Below are 18,715 nucleotides of genomic sequence, written 5' to 3'. Positions count from 1 at the left end.
TGAATGTCTTCATATAAGCTATAATCGGTAAGTCCCTTATTTCTACCCTCTGGCCCTAATTTTATCCTACCACATATGCTTAAAATAACTGTAATATCCTTCCAATGTAACATAAATACTTTATTCTGTGGCCAAACATCCCCATTCTAAATCATCCTTCACAAAGCATGATTTAGTTCTCACCTGTAGTCACAATCTCTTAAATATCTTGCTTTTTCTATTTCTATGTTTCTCTATTTTTCTTTTTTTCCTTTCCTTTGGTGTTTTTTTTTTTTTTTTTTTTTTTTGGACAGGGTCTCCCATGTCACCCAGGCTGAAGTATAGTGGTGTGATCATAGCTTACTGCAGCCTCCAGTAAGTGATCAAGTGATCCTGCTGCCTCAGCCTCTGAGTAGCTGGGACTAGGCACATGGCACCATGCCCAGTTAACTGTTTAAAAAATGTTTGTAGAGACAGGGTTTCACTTTGTTTTCCAGGCTGGTCTTGAACTCCTGGCCTTCAGCAATCCTCCCACTTCAGCCTCCCAAACAGCTGGGATTAAGGGTGCCAGCCACCATGCTGGGCCTATAGTTCTTAAAGAATAACTCCAAACACATGAAACATGACTCTTTGTTGACCAGTGCATTCTTAACTTTCCCCATTTCATGTATGTAGCCTAAGATGATGTTATCTTTTCTAAGGGAGGAAAATTATGCTAGTTATATATAATTTCTAATTTACCTCTGTGAAAACTGTGGCCTCAAGAGGTTAGAACTTATCTGCACTCAGGGAAGCTAGTTGTTCAGGAATCTTAGGCTAGAAATGGTGTACAGACAAGAACTGGCCAAAGAGCATCTGGAGGCTATTTTAGCAGATAATGAACAGTAGCATGGACTAAAATTGTTACCTCTGGAATGTCCAGAAAATAGAGGCTGGGAATGGGAATTATTGACAGGGCATATTAATCAGTTGCAGACACACGGGCAATAAGAGAGACAAGTCAATGATGACTATGACTTTTCCAGCCTGAATGACTAAGAACATGAGAAAAATGTAAAAATCAGGAAGGATGCCCCGTTACTGAAAGAAATGTATTGCTTTAATATATTAAATAATCATGGAAATGCCATGTAAACCGGTATAGAAATAAGATAGGAGTCTTGTTCAAAGGGTGGTGGTTAATTTTTAGTTTGCTGTGTGATAGTTCAAGCCATGAAACAAAGGAACAAAAGGCCTGTCAATATTCTTACACCAGACCATGAGGGACATATCTATAGGTGAGTAATTTGGGTTTGTTGCTGGCTGCAAATAAGGGAGACTACACATCATGGGGACTTGTATGGCATTTCAGTAAGAGGTTGTTAGAAAGGACTTATTATAGGCCGGGTGCGGTGGCTCACACCTGTAATCCCAGCGCTTTGGGAGGCCGAGGCGGGTGGATCACGAGGTCAAGAGATCGAGACCATCCATGGTCAACATGGTGAAACCCCGTCTCTACTAAAAATACAAAAAATTAGCTAGGCATGGTGGTGCGTGCCTGTAATCCCAGCTACTCAGGAGGCTGAGGCAGGAGAATTACCTGAACCCAGGAGGCGGAGGTTGCGGTGAGCCGAGATCACACCATTGCACTCCAGCCTGGGTAACGAGCGTGAAACTCCATCTCAAAAAAAAAAAAAAGGACTTATTATAGGATTGGTGCTTGTGTCAGGTTATTCTGGGGAGAGTTCAAGAAAGTGGGACTCTGTTTACAGCTGTAATTTGTAAAGAAGCAACAGTTACTCTTATTAGCTAGGATGAGGGTATGTTTGCTAAAGTTGTAGTTTACATAGTGATCTTGTTTTCATCTGTGCTAAGACAAAATTACAAAGTGGTCTTGGTTTTGTCTCACTTCACTCTGGTTATAGAGTGTCCTTGTCTGATGTTGGTGTTCAGTAAAATCATTTGGTCAGTATGTTTGTCCCAGAGAGAAGGCAGGACTCCTCATCTGCGACCTAATGGAGGATGCGTTGGTATAGGATTATAAATGTTCAGTTGGGTTAAGGGTAGATGAAGAAATGGATGACAGGTAAAATCATCTCTCTCTCTCTCTTTTTTTTTTTCTTTTTCAGTGAAGTTAGAAACAAGATCATCAGCCAAGATTTTGGAGAAAGGGAGATTAAATCTCTCAAAGGAAAAAAAAATCTTGCTGTTTTCAAAAGTTAAATACAACATCAACCAGGGACCATGGCCATCCAGAGAACTGAGTTCCATAGCAAAGAAAATTAATGCTTCCACTCACCATCATAAAAATGGACTCCCCACTCCCACTTGAATCCTCTGTTTTTGTGTATGTAAATAACTAGATGCCTTGCTCATTTCTGGTATTAGGTGTGATTGAGAGATAACTCACTTAGCGGCAGCAGCAGTAGTTTCTGTGCATGCTATAGCCCATGCTCTTGTGAGCATCAAAAGGAGATGAAGCCTGATTAACCATTTTGAAATCTATCGGATGAGAAGTCCTTACAAAACAACTTTTATACGCTTTAATTAAAAACGTGTTCCGGCCGCTCAGAGCTGAATGGGCTTCAGGGGGAGCAGGGCTGAGCCTGTTGCTATGACAACACCAAATCTTTTCACGCCTGGCCCTTCCTCAGCACACTCTGTCTAGCTCTCCCCAGCTACTAATTTGCCTGTGTCCCATCTCTCACTCCCTCAGTCCCCGGGGCTGTGAGTCTATATATGACCTAATACCTTTTGCTGCTTCTGCTATGGTACTTCCGTTTCTCTCATCTTTTCAACACTTATATTTCCTTGGCAATCTCAGTTTTCTGTTCCTCTTGAAAACAAGTTACCCACCTGAGTTAAAAAACACTTAAAATTTTTATTTCAAAGCATGGTAATCATTGTTTATTGTCCTCAATGATAATTTCAGTTGTAATTCAATGATAATTCTTGCCTGTAGTTGAGAGGAATCTTACTATGTTCTACATATTTTTTATATTTCAGGTTGAACACTGGCTACTATACCACTTTTTCTGTTGCTGAGGATAAGATGAAAATATAAAGGATTCTGTTATATTCCGGGAAAGTTAATTTGTGCTTAATGTTAAAATCTGAGGTTATTCCACAAACAGCATCACCTGGTAACAACTGTAAGTGAACATAAGACTTTAAAATATGTGTTTACTATAAATCCTGGGGGAAAAAAAGCAAATCTTAGTTTATTTAAGAAGTCTCTTTGGATATTTTAAGGTAGTACTCATTTTCCAGGGAACTGAATAAAACCCAGCACTGTCACTTGCTGTATCATATAAATCATCAAGACTGAGTAGAACTTTCTCCTCTCAAGACCAAGTAGCAAATTGGAAGGAAGCTGAAATCTTTGCAATCTTGTATTCAATGGATGTATGTAAATTATAGTATTATTACACAACTTCTCAGTATCACTCTTTGACTCATCAGAGACCTTACAATATTTCATTTTGATTCTAATTATGATTTTCCCTTTTCACCTATTCTATTTTATAAGATGAGATAGGTGAATGGAATGCAGTGGAGATCATTTCTCAATATTTCTCATTTCCTTTCTCTGCTTACCTCACAATCTGTTCTTGCTATGAGTATACTTCTAAAGTGAATTATCTGTCAGACTAAAGGAGCATTTCCTTTCTAATTGCCTGACTCAGCGGAAATGCTGAAGTATGAAAGACAGGGGTAAGCCTGAACATAGCATGGTCACTGTTGAGAGGGTGGGCTACTCCTTTGGCACTTTGGGAGCCAGAGTCTGGTTCTGAGTCTGGGATGCCAAATCATAATGCAGCACTCCAGTTCCAGCTTCTGAATCTCTGCAATTGAAATACAGAAGTTTTACTTCTCTTTAGAAGTTTTATAATGAACTGCCTTGGTCTATTTGCTTTTAAAAACTCTGATATAATGTATTCCTGATAGGACACATGTAAATCTCTGGGTCACAAGGAACAAACACTCTGAAATCTCTCCAGTAAGAGAAACAGTATTCTCAATGAACCAACTCCAAATTCGTTTCTAGTTTTCTTTCTTATAATTTAAGAGTTTACCATATTTTGAGAAGTTTAGGTCCTATGATGTCTTATCATAAATTAAAAGGCAAAGAGACTTCATGACTGAGCATTTGGGTGACGTCTCACAAATGGATCAAGTCTCATGTTTATAATGCTGGTATCATTCAAAGGAATTTGAGATTTAAATTTATTATTTCCCTCTCGGTATTAAGAATAGAAAATCAAATGCTTAATACATATTAAAGGAAGTTTCCCAACTGGGATTTTGTTTGGATCAATCTTACATAGGAACTAAATAAAGTAAGTATGTATAAATTGGCTAAATAAATAAAGAGACAAGCATTTGGGTATCTGAAACAGGTTTGAGAACTAATAAAAATGGATCCTAAAAGAGGCATGTTAAAACGCAAGACAATTTTACCTTAATAAATAACAGAGAAAATATTCAGTTGGCAAAATGTTTTGCACCATGAATATAATTTATCCAAGAAACTCGAGAAGTGAAAAGGAGTCCTTCAATTCTTGACATTTAAATCTATTCAAGACATGGCTTGGGAATATTCTGAGGAGAGTAATCTTGCAGATGAGTGAACTAGAGGACATAAAGGATCTTTTCGATCACTATTTTCCATGGCTTCATGGTTCAGAGAATCTCAAGGCTGAAATAGGCTTTGGAGTTGCACTTTAGATTACATTGGATTTTCATTTCTGTGGAAATGTTTCCCATCTCCTTCCTTCCTAATTCTGTTCCATGGCCAAAGACATCTGCATGAAAATCATAGTATCTTTTGTTTAGTAATTCATCCGTCCTATGAGGTCCTGCTCACCTGAAGCCACATAATCCTTTATGTGTGCTCAGACACTAGATAAATTGTTTATGTGATAAACCACAGGCCTGTCCTGTAGCTTCTGTGGTCGGGTGACTATCTGTCAGAATTAAAGCTTTTTTGGTGGTTGTTTTGAACATATTGTTATGCAGGGAATAGTTCTTACCCTGGGTCCTGGGTCCTCTGAAGTCCTCAAAATATCATGAAAAATAATTCTTAAATAGCTATACTTACATATAACTTTCTCTGATTGTACATATTATGTTAAATTCTTATTCAAATTGTTAATATGTAAAATCTAATTCACTGCCATCTTTACCCTGTATAAATGCCGTTCTCTTCCCATTATTTCTAAGCATGTGACAATGAATATGCAAAGGAAGCACAGCAGTCCACCAGGTGTGGGATGTGTGTGGCACAATTCAAGACAAAGATTAAATCTCCACTTGATGTTGCAAAAGAGATTTTATAAAAGGTGACTGAAGTAAGTCACCACAATGTAAATGAACCAGTCACCAAGATTCAAACCTATTTTTAGTAAGTTAATAAAAAAATGGGCTAAGGGTCCAAAAGAGAAGTCATTCATTTTTTTTGAGAACTTGTAGAATCCAGAGTTTAAAACTCACCTAAAGAATAGAATTTCCCATACACTTCTTTATTAGAGACTCAGAATAGCTGCAAGGTAAAAGTTTTACATCGTTTCTGAGGTAAATGAAAACTATTTACCTCAGACTTCATTAAAGTAAATATATGTTTTAATGTAAATTACATTTAGAATTCTGCTCCATAAGACAAAGGGGAAAAAAAGAAAGCCTCGGAACAAAAAACTGGTCTTTTAATCTTACACACCAAGAGGAACCCCCCCCCCACCTCACTGCCCCCAGTGCGGTGGCCTTAACATTAAAGGTTGTAGTCAGAGTCAACGGGTTGAATTTGTGAAGACTACTCTACTTTATGCTGAAGAGAATTAAATAATCCCTATATCTCCTGATGAAAATAATGCCTCGCTGAAAGTCAAATCTGTAACACTTCTCTTGGTTGACCTCAAATCAGCAATTACTCAATTTCTTACTCCCTTGCTTTCAGGACAGTTGTACAGATGAGAAATTCTTGTGGATGCTCCTCTAAGTCGATATATCTATTTGTGTGAATATATATAGTTATCTACCTGTCTATATACCTCCTACAGCATGTGACTGGCTCTAATTCTCTGAAGAGAAAGGTGAAGAATCCATTGCTTGTAGGTTGGGATAGTCATGACTCATTGGTGAGGAACCACCAATCCACAGTTACCACCACAGAGCATTTCAATAAGTGTTCTGTATTTTAAAGGACTTTAAATTGTTATTATTATTATTTACCTGTCTAAAACAAAACTGCACTCCGAACTTTCCTCAGTAATGGGGGGTGGGGGAGAGTAAGGTTGTGTAGGAAGCATCTCAGTAATGCCTCGAACTGCGATTTAAGACACCAGATGCCATCTTCTTTGCTCATGATTCCTAGAGATTCAAAATATAATCTCTTTCTCTCTCTCTTTTCCCCATCCCTCTCTCTTTCTTCCTCTCTCCCCCGTTCTCTCTCTCTCTCTCTCTCTCTCTCTCTCTCTCTCTCTCTCTCACACACACACACACACACACACACACACACACACACACAAGAGGTCAAGACATGCAATGTCTGTTTTAGCCGATTTTCACCTCCACCTTGGTACAATCAAGACGGCAGATAGGCGGGGGCTGGAGGTGGCTGAAAGGGCAGGGATGGCGGTGGAATCTGGGAGGAGGCGACATTCATGTCAGGTGGCGGTCCCAGGCAGTGTCCATGGGCCCGGGAGAGGAGGGGACAAGGGATCATGTCCCAAGCCCAGACCCCTGCACCGGGGGGAGGGATCCGGTGTCCCGTGGGCCTCGCTTAGGCTCCTGGGGCACCTTTCCGCAATGGCTGGCGTGGAAGCGAGAGGGGGCCTAGTTTTTCGGTGCCAGGTTGCGAATACAGCCGGCTCCGCGCCGAGGCTGGGCGGCGCGGCCCGGATGCTGAGAACCCCACACGCTCAGCTAGGGACGCAGGGCGGCTTCGCAGCTGGAGGCCGGGAGAGAGGATATACCCAGTCTGCGGAGGCTGCCCTCGGGGGATGGTTGCGAAGGGAGGAACGAAAAATAAATCAAACGACAGAGCCGTCCCGCCCCTCTCTGCTTGGTCCCTGCGGGCGGCGCCAGTAGTCCCGCAGCCTCCCTACCGCCCGCGCCCCAGCGCCCAGAGGGCGCCGAATTGGGCCTGGCGGGCCAGGACTGCGCCTCTGTGCGGGTCCCAGGAGCGCTGTTCGCCGGCCCGCCCCGCCCGGCCGGGCCCCTCCGGCGGGATAGAGCCCTGCTTTGCTCTTTTCGTTGGCCAAGCACAATTGTGTTATTGGAGATAATGAATTCAATCCCCATCAAAGGGCATTAGGCTCGCCCGGGCCCAGGAGTTGCTGATGCCTTTTTTTTTTTTTTTTTTTTTTTTTAAAAACATGAATCAAAGGGGGGAAAAAAAATTCTCTGGGGGAGCCTTTTCCCTGATCGCTGCTTTTGAAGTGAAGGGGCCTGGGCATTGTTGTTCACCTCGCGGCCCATACGGCTGAAGAAAGCCCGGGCTTTTGATGGGCTGAGAACCGCCTCGGCAATGAGCACCACGTCGGGCCGCGCGGCCTGCGGGCAGCATATGTCTTGAGGCACACGGGCACCGTCTGGCAGGCCAGGGTCCAGCGGGGAGGGGGCTCGGCCCGAGAGGCCGGGACTGGAGACCCGGCGAGCACCCAGCGGCGGGGACCTTTGGGCTTCAGGCCTCGGGGCAGGTCTGCAGTTCCTCCCGCCTACCTGGCGGAGCGCAGGGCATCCACCTGTGTGGCTGATGAGTGAAGACCTCCGACTAGGAGGGCGCAAAACCCTTTGGGGGTGAGGGTAGGGAAAGGTGGTTTCTCCCTGATGGCAGGGAATGGGCTGGTCTTTATTTTTAAGCACTGGGGACCCAGCATCTAAGGTGGCTGGCTCGGCTAGAGCTTAATGAGTCTGCGTCCCCGAAGGTGTGCACTCCGCGAGGGGCCTTCGTGCAACACGCAGTTAGGACTTTTCACCTGTGACTCTGCACACAGCACAGCGCGGCGGAGCTCCCGGCCGCGGGGGTGGGGTGGGGGAAGCAGACACTCAGCTGCAGGCGCGCAGCCCGCTCCGCCGGAGGGGCAGTTTCCGGAGCGTCCGCGGTGTCCGGCTGCGCAGTTTGTGCCCAGGACCGCGCACTGGCATCAGGTCACCTTTTCTAAAACTTGTTTCAGGCATTTAAGTTTACTTTCAGTGTTCCCAATGTGAACTTTCCCCACCTCGATTCGCTCCCCCATCCCCGGTCAGCCCAAGGGCTCTTTGGCCCAAGGGTCAGCAACCAGAGCTGTTCGGTTCCTTTCCCTGCCCTCCCCATCTCCAATCCCCTCCTCCCCTCCGCGAAGGATCCGGGTTATCCGCCCCATTAATATATTAGCCAGGCATGACACAAAGGAAGCGCGTGTCAGCAGAAGGCGGTGTGACTCCAGGGAGAGGCGAGGAAACCTGGACGAGGCCCTGCGCTACAACACGGCTCATTGCAGCTTGAGTTCCTCAATTGGCCTCCACCAACGAAAAGCGGTGGAGGACGCAGCGGGAGTTGGTGCCCAGGGTTAAGCCGCAATTGGTTTACGAGTGTATAGGTGGACTGCGGTAGTGAGGCACAAAGCCCCTCAGGTGGGATCCAGAGCTAGGGGAACGTTCCAATAATATCCCAATCACCTGAATCAGGCAAAGAAATTCCGCTCTCCTGGAGCACGGGACTAGGCGGGCGCCTTCTTCCTACCTCGGGCATAATGGACACTTAAATATACAAAGGATACAAACCGCCGCAAAGCCCCTTACGGTCTTTTCATTAATTGTTTGTGTTTTAAAACAATCCTTTAGTGTAAGAGAGAGAAACCAAAAAACTGACCCGGGATACGAGCAGGCAAGCAAAAGAGTAACAAATGTACTCCTTTTCAAAGGTGTGTGTGGAGGGGAGGGGGAGGACTAAGGAGGTTTCCAATTTAATTCATTGTTCCGTATTTCCAGGCAATGCTTTGGGGGGGAATTTCCAGGTTGTTTTTTTCTTGGTTTCAGTAATTAAAAAAAAGAAAAAGCCCCTGATTTGTCATCTTGAACGGGTGTTAAGAGACGTAAAAAGTCAAACCAAGGCAACCTCACACCTAAATTCTGACTCAGGCCTGCCGTGAGTGTCACTGGCCTGGTTCTTAACTTGATTTCGCTAGTGACTTGACCTGCATTCCACCTGGATTCTGATGTGTTCCAGCACGATTCTACTTAAGCCCTTTCCTTACCGGATTTTGAGGGAGAATATCTTGCCTCTGTCCTGTAGGTTGACTGGAACATAGAGAACCCCAAAAGATCACGGAGTGGCACCTGGAAGAAGGAGGGCTCCTTATTTCCTGGGGCTGCAAGGGGGAGGAGCACTCACTCTCACCATGCGCTTTGCTCTTACATTGTAGTCACAGCTAACGTAATTGAAGAAATAAGGAAGTTAAATAGAAAAAGAAAGGTGGCAAGTGAGGATTTCCCCCTTGTCAGGTGTTTTAAAATGTTTATAATAGGAAAATGCATGCATTTTACAAGTTAAAATTGAACGACATGGGTATTTTCCAGTCCCGTATTGCTTTGTAAAATGATGGTGGAGAACAAAAAGCTGAGGGCTGCACTCCCAGTTGGCCAAAGTTCAAAGAACCACGCTGGTCTGGGGCTAAAAAGGGAAAAGCCAGTGGGGCTGTTATCCCCCAAACTTAACTATTTGGAAGAAAAAAACAGAAGATTTAAGGTAATCTGTTGTTAAAAGCTATTTGGATACGCTAAATAACGTCGTGGATGAAAATAAAACATAAGTGGCTACTTTAAAAAATCCTTTACTTTGCCAAATAGATTCTATTTATAAACAGGAATATTGTGAAATCTTCACGTTTTTTCATTTTCTTACATTTTTACTCTCATGAGAATCTGTTGATTCTAACGATTCTTTTAGTTTGAGAAAATTTTGTTTTTCAATTTCAGCATAATTTGAATACCTATTTAGTTCTAGGTATATTTAAAACAATCACCTTTTTGCATATAACTGTCTTGGAGTAATTAGGCATGTTCTTAACTCCATTTGGTTGCAAAGCACACTTTATTACAATTATTTAATTTTTGAAGGCAAAATATTTTTTACAAATGTATAAAATGTCTATTAATTATTTAAGCAATTTTATTTTTCAACAATTTTTTTCCTCTTGACATTGAGGTATCACATTAAAATACATGATAGCTAAATGTTCTACAATATTACTGCTAAATCAACAGAAAGCCAATTGATCTTGAGGAAAGGTTAATTAATTTGGGCTACAGGTCTCCTACTTTGGCTCGCATTGAAAGGAATTTGTATTGATCTCAGCAGTTTTTTGCAAAAAAACTTAATAAGCATGTTTGTGGAATTGAGACCAATTTTTCAAAATGCCAAAACAAGGGCTTACATTTTTATCACTTCAGGACTTCTCTTCTGTCATGGCTCATTCAAATCTGTTAGAATTCTGAGAAAAATAATGTGTTTTATACTTTCAGTGAAATCAATCAGGTATCTAGCCTTCAGAAAATGAAAACAGAGGTTAGGAGCTTTAGTAGAATCTTGTTTGTTTTAATCCCTCCTTCCCTAATAATTCTTACCAGTTTATTCTGTATGAGGGGGATCACAAAGGGACGATGGAAATTAAATTTTGTCTTTGATTTAAACACAGTATTAGTCATCATGTAGAAAATGGACAGAGCTTCCTTTCGCTTGTGAACACTTGAGAGTTGTTTAATTTTTGCTGAATAGAACCGATGAGCTTTTCTTCTTCCCTATCTTTGGTTCTCTTTTTATCATCTTAAAAATGTTTCAGACCTGTGCTTCCTAAACGCAAGGTAAGAGTAACAATTGCAGCTCCCCTCCCCTGTCCTATACTCACTCCCAAAAAGTTTTTTTTTTTTTCTCCTTTTTTTCTAGAAGTGTTTTCTCGGTGGCATTGGTGGGTCCGAGTGCCTCTGGAGCTGTACACTTGGGTCAGGAGGAATGCTTTCCCTCCTCGCCCCTCCCCGCCCCCTCCCTCCCCTCTCCGAGGACCCCTCCCCCATCTCGGGCGAAATTCCTGAATCCTGCGAGCGGGGCACTGCGGCGGGGCAGTCAGCAGGCCCTTTCCGGCCCTGGTCTTCAGGAGCTGGCGAGGTGAAGAAATGTGGAAACACCGAGACGAAAAGTGGATGGGGTGGGTGGTCGCAGAAAGGCAGCGCTCTCGGGAGGGTACCCGCACTCCCTCGGAACCACAGATGTTTTCCTCCTGTCCCAGGGCCGCGGCGCCCCGGCCCGGGCGCCCGAGCGTTTGTGTGTTCGGGTTTCCGAGGAAGGGATTACGCAGCGGGAGAAGCCGCGCCAACGCGGGCCGCGGGGGCCGCTGGAGCCGTAACGAGGCGGCTGGCCTTCTTTGTTGACTTTTAGGTCCCGGGCTCAACAGGAGATTTATTCGCTAGGAGGGGAAAATGCCCAAACAATGAAGAACTAACTGCGCTTGCCACCTCGAGATGCTTGCTGTCCTGCTCTGTCCGCCTTCCCTGGCAACCAGCTGTCCTGGATGCCAACCCGCGCGCCTCCTAACGCGCGGGCGGCAGGTCGCATCGCCCAGAGGTGGCGGAGTGTGAGATCCGAGAACCGCGAGAAGCCCACGAGGTAGGGCTGAGCCTGCAGGCTCCCCGCAGCCCAGCTCCTGAGGCAGGCCTCCAAAGTGCCTCCTTCCCCGCATAACTAGAAAAAGTCTCCGGCAAGTAAGAGAGCAAGAGCTAAGGCTAACTTAAGCTTTATGGGGTGAGGGCAAGGCGCTGATGTTTCTATTACGTTGAAAAGGAGAAAGAGGACAGCACAGAAGTTAAACATCTTAGATTCAGTGGGGGCGGGATTCCCAGGCCCAAGCCCACGCCTTTATATTACATTTGGAAGCTGAATTTGCCAACGTTTGTTTACCTTATGTAAATATGAGTAACTGTTGGGATTGGAAGCTTTTTCCTCTCTTGGGGACTTTAATGTCCTTCCGAGGCCTCCAAGTCAGGGTTTGAAATTACTCAAGCTAGTAATTTCCCTCCTCTCCTCCTTTCATTAGTTGAAGTGAGCTGGGGTGTGGGATTTCTAGATTTTTCTCAAGTGCTACATGGCACCCTTTCTCTCATCTGGGGAGGCAATTACGCTATAATTAAGCGACTCACACAGCTCTTTTTATCTTGTCCCCGGTGTGGAGTGGGGCGATCAAAGTAAAGGCTGTCCAAGTTCAAGCCCTGGTGAGGATGGAGTTCATACACAAGGGCTCAGGCAGGCCGGCCTCCGCTTGAGCTGGTGTTGTTATTGTTGATGTCAATCCGAACAAGACTTACAAAGAAATAGGTGGACTGGAAAGTGAGCCTGCTATCAAAGGAGATTAATCATTTTGTGATCCCAAGCAACTATGGGGTGTGAAGTTGCATTTAAAAGCCCTTAGAAGGCAAACAAATAATCAACTTTAAGTACTTAGGAACGATATTTTTGAATAAAAATTTAAAAAATATCTTCACAAAATGCAAAATAGCGGCCAACCTAAATTGTCTTGTCGGCACAACGCTGCCCCTGCCAGAGCGAATTAACTTCCCTCCTCCCACCTCCTCTGGAGCTACCCTGATGGCTAAGTTTTGTTTCTCTTTTAATGAGAAGAGGGTTCAGGAGTCTCTGTTGGAGACAACTTAATTCTATCAGCCACAGCTGATATTTTATTTTCATTGGAAGAATTCTCAGATAATGGAAAGTGATACATTGGGGAAGGAGGAAAGGTAGTTAAATTAATATTTGATTTTGTAGTGGAAAGGCTCAAAGGAAACACAGAAGGCTTAAGCCGGTGTGAGAAAAAAAATGAAGTAAACATCACTGGGAACAAAGAATCATAAAAATCTCAATTCTTGGAGTATTAATTCAATTTATGCACTTTAGTTGAATTTCTTTCAGTGCTTTTTACTAGCTACACATTCATTAAAATCACAGACAAAACAATTTTGTTTTTGTCATTATATTCAGTTCTAGAATTTGAAAAATATCGTATTTAGAATATCCACTTCGGATTTAGTTAAGAGAAATAACAGAAATCCTCTTTTGTTACCATTTGATTTATTTAAAGTCCTTAACTGCAAATGATCAAGAACATTTTCCACGGCTTAAAATCTCGTATTATTTTTGTTATTTAAATCAAAATACTTTTAATTACAATCACATTGATAAAAATTAACATTTTAATTTGTAATTTTAACCATCATTTAAAGCAATTTCAGCTGTAAAGGAAAAGAATAAACCATGCAATAAATTAACATTGAGAAAGCAAAAAGAAATAATAATGAAACCCGTCTGGCTATACTAACACCATGTCCAACTGTGGAAAGTGCATTAACACTGGATGAAACAAGCACATGATAGCAATGATTAAAATGGCCACAATCAATAGGATTTTGGAATCTTGGACCACGTTTTGAAATCCGGCTCCCTATAACTTCTCTCTCCTCCAACATCATAATATTCAATTTTTCTGGAAAAAATATTCTTTAAATGGTATACAATCATAGAAGCTAATTTTATACGTTATGTGACCTCAGAATGACATGACCATGGCACTCTGCAAAGCAAGAAGCAGAGTTCTGGAGGGCAATTCCTGAGGAATTGATTCCCAGGGCAGTCTGTGGGTAGAGAGGACAAAGGGGTTGGGGTCCTTGTAACTTTTCGGTCAAGTAACTCTTGAGAATGCATCATGTATATCACCTATCTATTACCTCTATATGTTGTGTAAATATACGAAGGATGTCTACACATCTGAGCATGTGCATAATCAAGTCCATACACAATATATATGTATTTCATTTAAAGACATCTGCTCTCTGCATGTATCAGAAATGTAAACTGAAAAGCAAATGGCTCTGATGTTTATAATCTGTTTATATCTTGCTACGTAACAGCAGTATTGTCTTTCAATACTTTTACGAGCCTCTAGTGTATACGTGTTTCTTCACCATTTCAATTCTTATGGTTAAGAGTATTGCCACAGACCTGTAAACTCGTAAGGGGTCAGGTAAGGAGGGGGAAAAAGCACAAACAAATATTTTACAAACTTGACCATCTTCCTTTTTTGTTTTTTTTTAAATAACCCTGCACAGACTAGAATGTTGTCTGGAGGGGAAAGAGGGAAGAAAGAGGGGGGCAAGGAAGGAGGAGAATTTCATATATACACATGTGGATCATTAAACTTCCCAGGAAAAAAATTGTTGGTTTGGGGTTGTCTTTGTAGTAATATACACAATGAGTTTTCAATACAATAATAAAGTAACAGTCTTTTGCACTGGGGGAAAGGTTGTGCATGAAAAATGAAATAAAAATAGTTGTTGGGATTTTATTATGCTGTTGTCGGTTTGGTTTGTGTTTTGTTTGCTGTTGAATTTTTTCATTCTTGCTACCAGCATGGCCATGCCAGACAAACCCCCCAGTCCCGGGGGGTTAGGAAGTATTTAGGACGGGTCTGGAATACACACCTTGGTAGTATGCCGGCTCCAGGGCTGAGGGCTCGATGGGGCTCCTGGTGGTCACTGAGGCGCTGCCAAGAGGCAGGCTGGTGGGCAACGTAGAGCCGTAAGGCGAGTACTGCAGTGCCTGCTCGTATGCCTTGAAGTCCAGCTTGTGCTGCTGCTCCGAGGAGGACATGAGGTTGTTGATGGAGAATGGGTGGTTAAAAGAGTAGTGGGGGTCCCCTTTCAGGTGCAGCTGGGACTCGTGGGGTGCCAGGCCGTGTGCTGGGTGAGAGGGGGGCACAGAGGCCAGCGCCCCGGGCCCGGAGCTTATGGGGGGTGCAGATGAGGAGGCTGGAGTCTTCAACTCCGAGGCGCCCCCTGTCGCAGTCGCCCCACTGTGGTCCAGAGTCTGGGGGCTGGTGGCGGGCCCAGGGGCCGGCGCGCCCTCTAGCTGGCCAGCCTTCCCGTGCATGCCCCGGTGGAGAGGTGAGTGGGCGCTGGGGTTAGCGGTGCCGGAGGGGTCCTTGCGGCTCTCAGGGCCGCCCTTGGTGCCACCGCTCCCGCTCCCGCTCGCGCCGCCTGCCCCCGGCTGCTTCTCGCACTTGAAGCGCTTCTGGCGGCGCAAGTAGCAGCCGTTCTCGAACATGTTGCCGGAGTCCGGGTGCAGCGTCCAGTAGGAGCCCTTGCCCGGCTTGTCCGGGGATCGCGCCACCTTGACAAAGCAGTCATTGAAGGACAGCGAGTGGCGGATGGAGTTCTGCCAGCGCTGCTGGTTCTGCCGGTAATAGGGAAAGAGGTCCATGATCCACTGGTAGATCTCGCTCAGCGTGAGCATCTTGCTGGGCGCCTGCTGGATGGCCATGGTGATGAGCGAGATGTACGAGTAGGGCGGCTTGGCGTGCGGGTAACTGCGCTTGAACGTCTTGGCGTCGCCGCTGCCGCCCGCGCTCCTGCGGCCCAGGTTGGACGGCGCGTACGCCATGGGGCTCATGCACGGGTTCATGGCAGCCGCGTAGGGGCTCAGGCCGTTCATGGAAGCCGCCGGCTGTGCGCCCATGGCGCCCATGCCGCCGGGGCTCAGCGCTGTCCCCATGGCCGTCACGCCGGCTGCCGTCATGGTGTTCATGGCACCTGCCGAGCCCCCCGCCATGCCGGCTACCGCGCTGGGGCTCAGGCCGGCCCCCAGGCCCGGGTTGGCATAGGACATGTTGAAGGACGCTGGGGTCATGTTGCCGCTCGTGGTCATGGTGTTCATGGTCATGTAGGTGTTCATGGAGTTCATGGAGCCCAGGCCTGAGTTCATGTTGCTGACTGGGACAGAGGAGTAGGCCTGGAGCGGAGACAGCGAGTGAAGAGGCCCCGGAGGGCGGGGTTAGTGGTGGGCGCCGGAGGGCTGCCGCCCGGAGCGAACCCGGGAGCAAGTGCAGAGCATTTCTGCAGAACACGAGACACTCCCAACCGGGGCAAACGGCTAGGCGCCCTCCCCAGACTAAGCAAAGACGTCTTGCACGGCAGGGGGAAAATCCTAGCACGGCAGGCATGAAAAGATAAGCGCAAAAACAGAAAATATGTCCCCAGGAAGATGTGTAATCGCCTTACAAGCCAGGCTCAGGGGCTGGCTTCCAGGGCCCCTTCATTACCTCCTCCATCCACACCCGGCGGTATCCCAAGTCTCCACTTCAACCAGCCTCAGCAAAGCGCTCTTTGGGGAAAATCGTCTTTAAAACTCCAAAAATAGAATTAATCTCGGACCCTCTGCTTATTCACTTCACCCTTAGGGTGCAATGAGTTCCATGTCACAAGCCCGCTGGGGTGGACCACAGGGAACCACCAGCTCCACACCCTCTTCGCCTGAGTCTGTAGGCCTGGCTGACCACACAGCGGTTTCGGTTGTTCTAGGATGCTGTTAATGAAACTCCCTGATAGTGCAAATCATCTATGGACTGGGGACCCCTGAAGCATTTATTTCCCGACAACTGGCTTTACTGTCCTAGGAGTTTATTGCCTTTGGTGACTTTTTGTTGTTTATCATATTTAGAAGCAGTGTTTTCTACCTACCTGTAGCAACTATAATGTTAAAAGGGAAGCAAACTCAGAAATTAAATAAGTTTTGGAAAAATAAAACTAAAAGCAGATCCATAACAGAAAGGGCTGGGAGGGGGTGCCATAATAATCTCAATGTGCTATATACTTTTGATTTTAACGTGGCTTTACATGTACACCGCTGCAAGCTATTCAGAAACTTGCATTAATTTTGTCACCACTTCACAGTCCCCTGTTTGAAAAATTTGGTGACACAGTTTGTCAAAACAAATCATTTTTTCCCCATAATGATATATTGCTGATGATGATTTCAATGCCTGGCTTTTGAAACTCCGTGAGTAGTCTTGAATAATCTAAAATTCTAAAATCAAATTCTACTTATTTTCTCTTAATGCTATTGTATTTACTAATTCTCAGATTTAACATGTAAGAAAGCACTTTTCTATAGGGGTCTTGATAGAATGGCGGGGTCGAGATGACTGCATCAGAATTAAACCTCTGGAAGACCTCTGAGCTCCTTTAAAAATCATCAAGAAGCGAAAATCCTTATCCATAGCAATGTGGGGAAGCATTAGGTACAGTATTTAAAAATACAGAACCTAGGGATGTTAAAAAGTACTCCTCTAATAATTTAATAAGGGATAATTACGTCCTTAAGTTTATTTTCATCAGCAAATATGAGTCCATCTGAAAACAAGAGAACAAATAGATTTAAATAGGAACACCCACTAAACTATGGTATGCAAATAAACTCAGAGGTAAACTTGTGAATATATGAATCTAAACACATTAGTTACCATCAAAATATTACCTGATTCTATATTTTTCTGTCCACGTCTTAGAAGTATTTTTTACCTTGGGGTTTTATTTTCTTTCTCTCTTCCCAAAATTATCCCAGGCAGTTCCAATAGGCGTTTCCAATAATGGCAATTAAACTTTTGGGGGGTAATAGCCAGCTGTTCCCAGAAAACTACTTTTAATAGGTGGCAGTTCTGCCTGTACCTGGTTTTCCCTGTAATCCTTTTATGCACATTGTAAAAAAAAACCCCAAGAACGTGCCACTAAGGGGACAATGAAGAGAAACAGGTTCTGGGCCCAGAGTTCTGAGAGAAGATTCTGGTCGTACTAGCGCCACCCAGCGGTTTTAGAGAAGAAGGAACACACTTCTCCCCAAACAGGGCTTTTGAAGAACAAGTTTTACGAAATTTAGAAATCGTTTCATTATTGAGACACTCAACTTGGCGGCAGGGCGCTTTAATTAGAAGAGGTCTGCGAATTAAACGGCGGGAGGAAGAAGTCTCCTTGCGGGCGTGCTCCGGCTTTCTCAGAGTTGCTTCTAACTCGCGCCCGCGCTCTCCCGCCCGCGGCACCCCGGGCCCGGCTCTTGCTCCCCGTCTCCGCTGGGAAGAGGCAAGTGCTTCCCAGAGCCGCTGTTTTCAAAGCCTGGAGTTTCCTAAAACTCTCTCGCCGTCTGCGAGAGTCGGGACAGACCAGGGCAGCAGGTCCCGCTTCCAGGCCCGGCCGAGGCCCGGCCGGGGCCACACCAGCGGGCAGGCAGCGATGGCACCGAGGAGGCGCCCCCGGCCCGCCCTGCCCGGCGCCCACCGTTCCCCGGCCTCCCCCGGCACGGGCTCCAGGGGCGCCCCGCCGGCCGCCCGCCTCGCCTCGCCTCTCACCTCCTGCGTATCCGCGTAGTAGCTGTTCCAGTCGCTGGTCTCATGCCCTTCCATCTTCACAGTCCCTAACATCCTGGAGCCACCCAGCCCGACGCAACCATCCAGCCCTGTGCGAAGCGACGGGCGGCCGCGCGGCGCGGCGCGGGGCGGGGGAGGGGAGCCGAGCCGCTGCAGTCACCCGAGCGCCCGCGCGGGCCCAACGCCACCCGGGCGAAGAGCTAGTCCGGAGCTGCGGGGCGCGGCGTGCGCGAAGGCGGAGGCGGCGGCGCAGCGGGCGGGGGCAGCGCAGGGGGCAGGCGGCTGCCGCGGAGCGCGGCGCCCGGGAGCGCCTCCGCGGGAAGTGAGCCGGCGGCCTCTGCGAGGCGAGTGCAGTTGAGCTGATGTGGATCTTACGTCGCTCGAGTGCCCACCTCCTCGTCCTCTCCCCATTTGTCCGCCGCACAAAGACGCTCGCACCTACAAAGCCCGAGGTGCACCTGCAAGGCGGCCGCCTGCCAGTCCGGCCGCCGCGCCTCCCGCCCCGCCACGCCGCCGCCGCCGCCGCGCGCCCCCTCCCCTAG

The 18,715-nt window shown here is 46.0% G+C and overlaps 1 protein-coding gene across 1 annotated transcript; it reads right to left on the bottom strand.

The window, feature by feature from the left end:
• Window positions 1-12,919: 12,919 nt before the first annotated feature.
• Window positions 12,920-18,623, bottom strand: FOXA1 (forkhead box A1). Its single transcript, XM_032242508.1, has 2 exons — window positions 18,156-18,623; window positions 12,920-15,766 (listed from the first exon to the last, which is right to left on the bottom strand). The coding sequence occupies exons 1-2, from the start codon at window positions 18,225-18,227 to the stop codon at window positions 14,426-14,428; spliced, it is 1,413 nt and encodes a 470-aa protein (XP_032098399.1). The 5' UTR covers window positions 18,228-18,623; the 3' UTR covers window positions 12,920-14,425.
• Window positions 18,624-18,715: the final 92 nt, after the last annotated feature.

This window comes from Sapajus apella, unplaced genomic scaffold, assembly GCF_009761245.1.
Source record: "Sapajus apella isolate SASKATOON/1434 unplaced genomic scaffold, GSC_monkey_1.0 scaffold50, whole genome shotgun sequence".
In the NCBI taxonomy this organism is placed as follows: domain Eukaryota; kingdom Metazoa; phylum Chordata; class Mammalia; order Primates; family Cebidae; genus Sapajus; species Sapajus apella.
This window is presented reverse-complemented; position numbering and strand designations above follow the sequence as displayed.

Excerpts from the sequence above, each read along its gene's own strand:
- FOXA1 (XM_032242508.1), bottom strand. The coding sequence starts at position 18,227 with ATGTTAGGGACTGTGAAGATGGAAGGGCATGAGACCAGCGACTGGAAC. Across the intron at positions 15,767-18,155 it reads ACTACGCGGATACGCAGGAG|GCCTACTCCTCTGTCCCAGT; the intron begins GTGAGAGGCGAG and ends TCTCCGCTCCAG.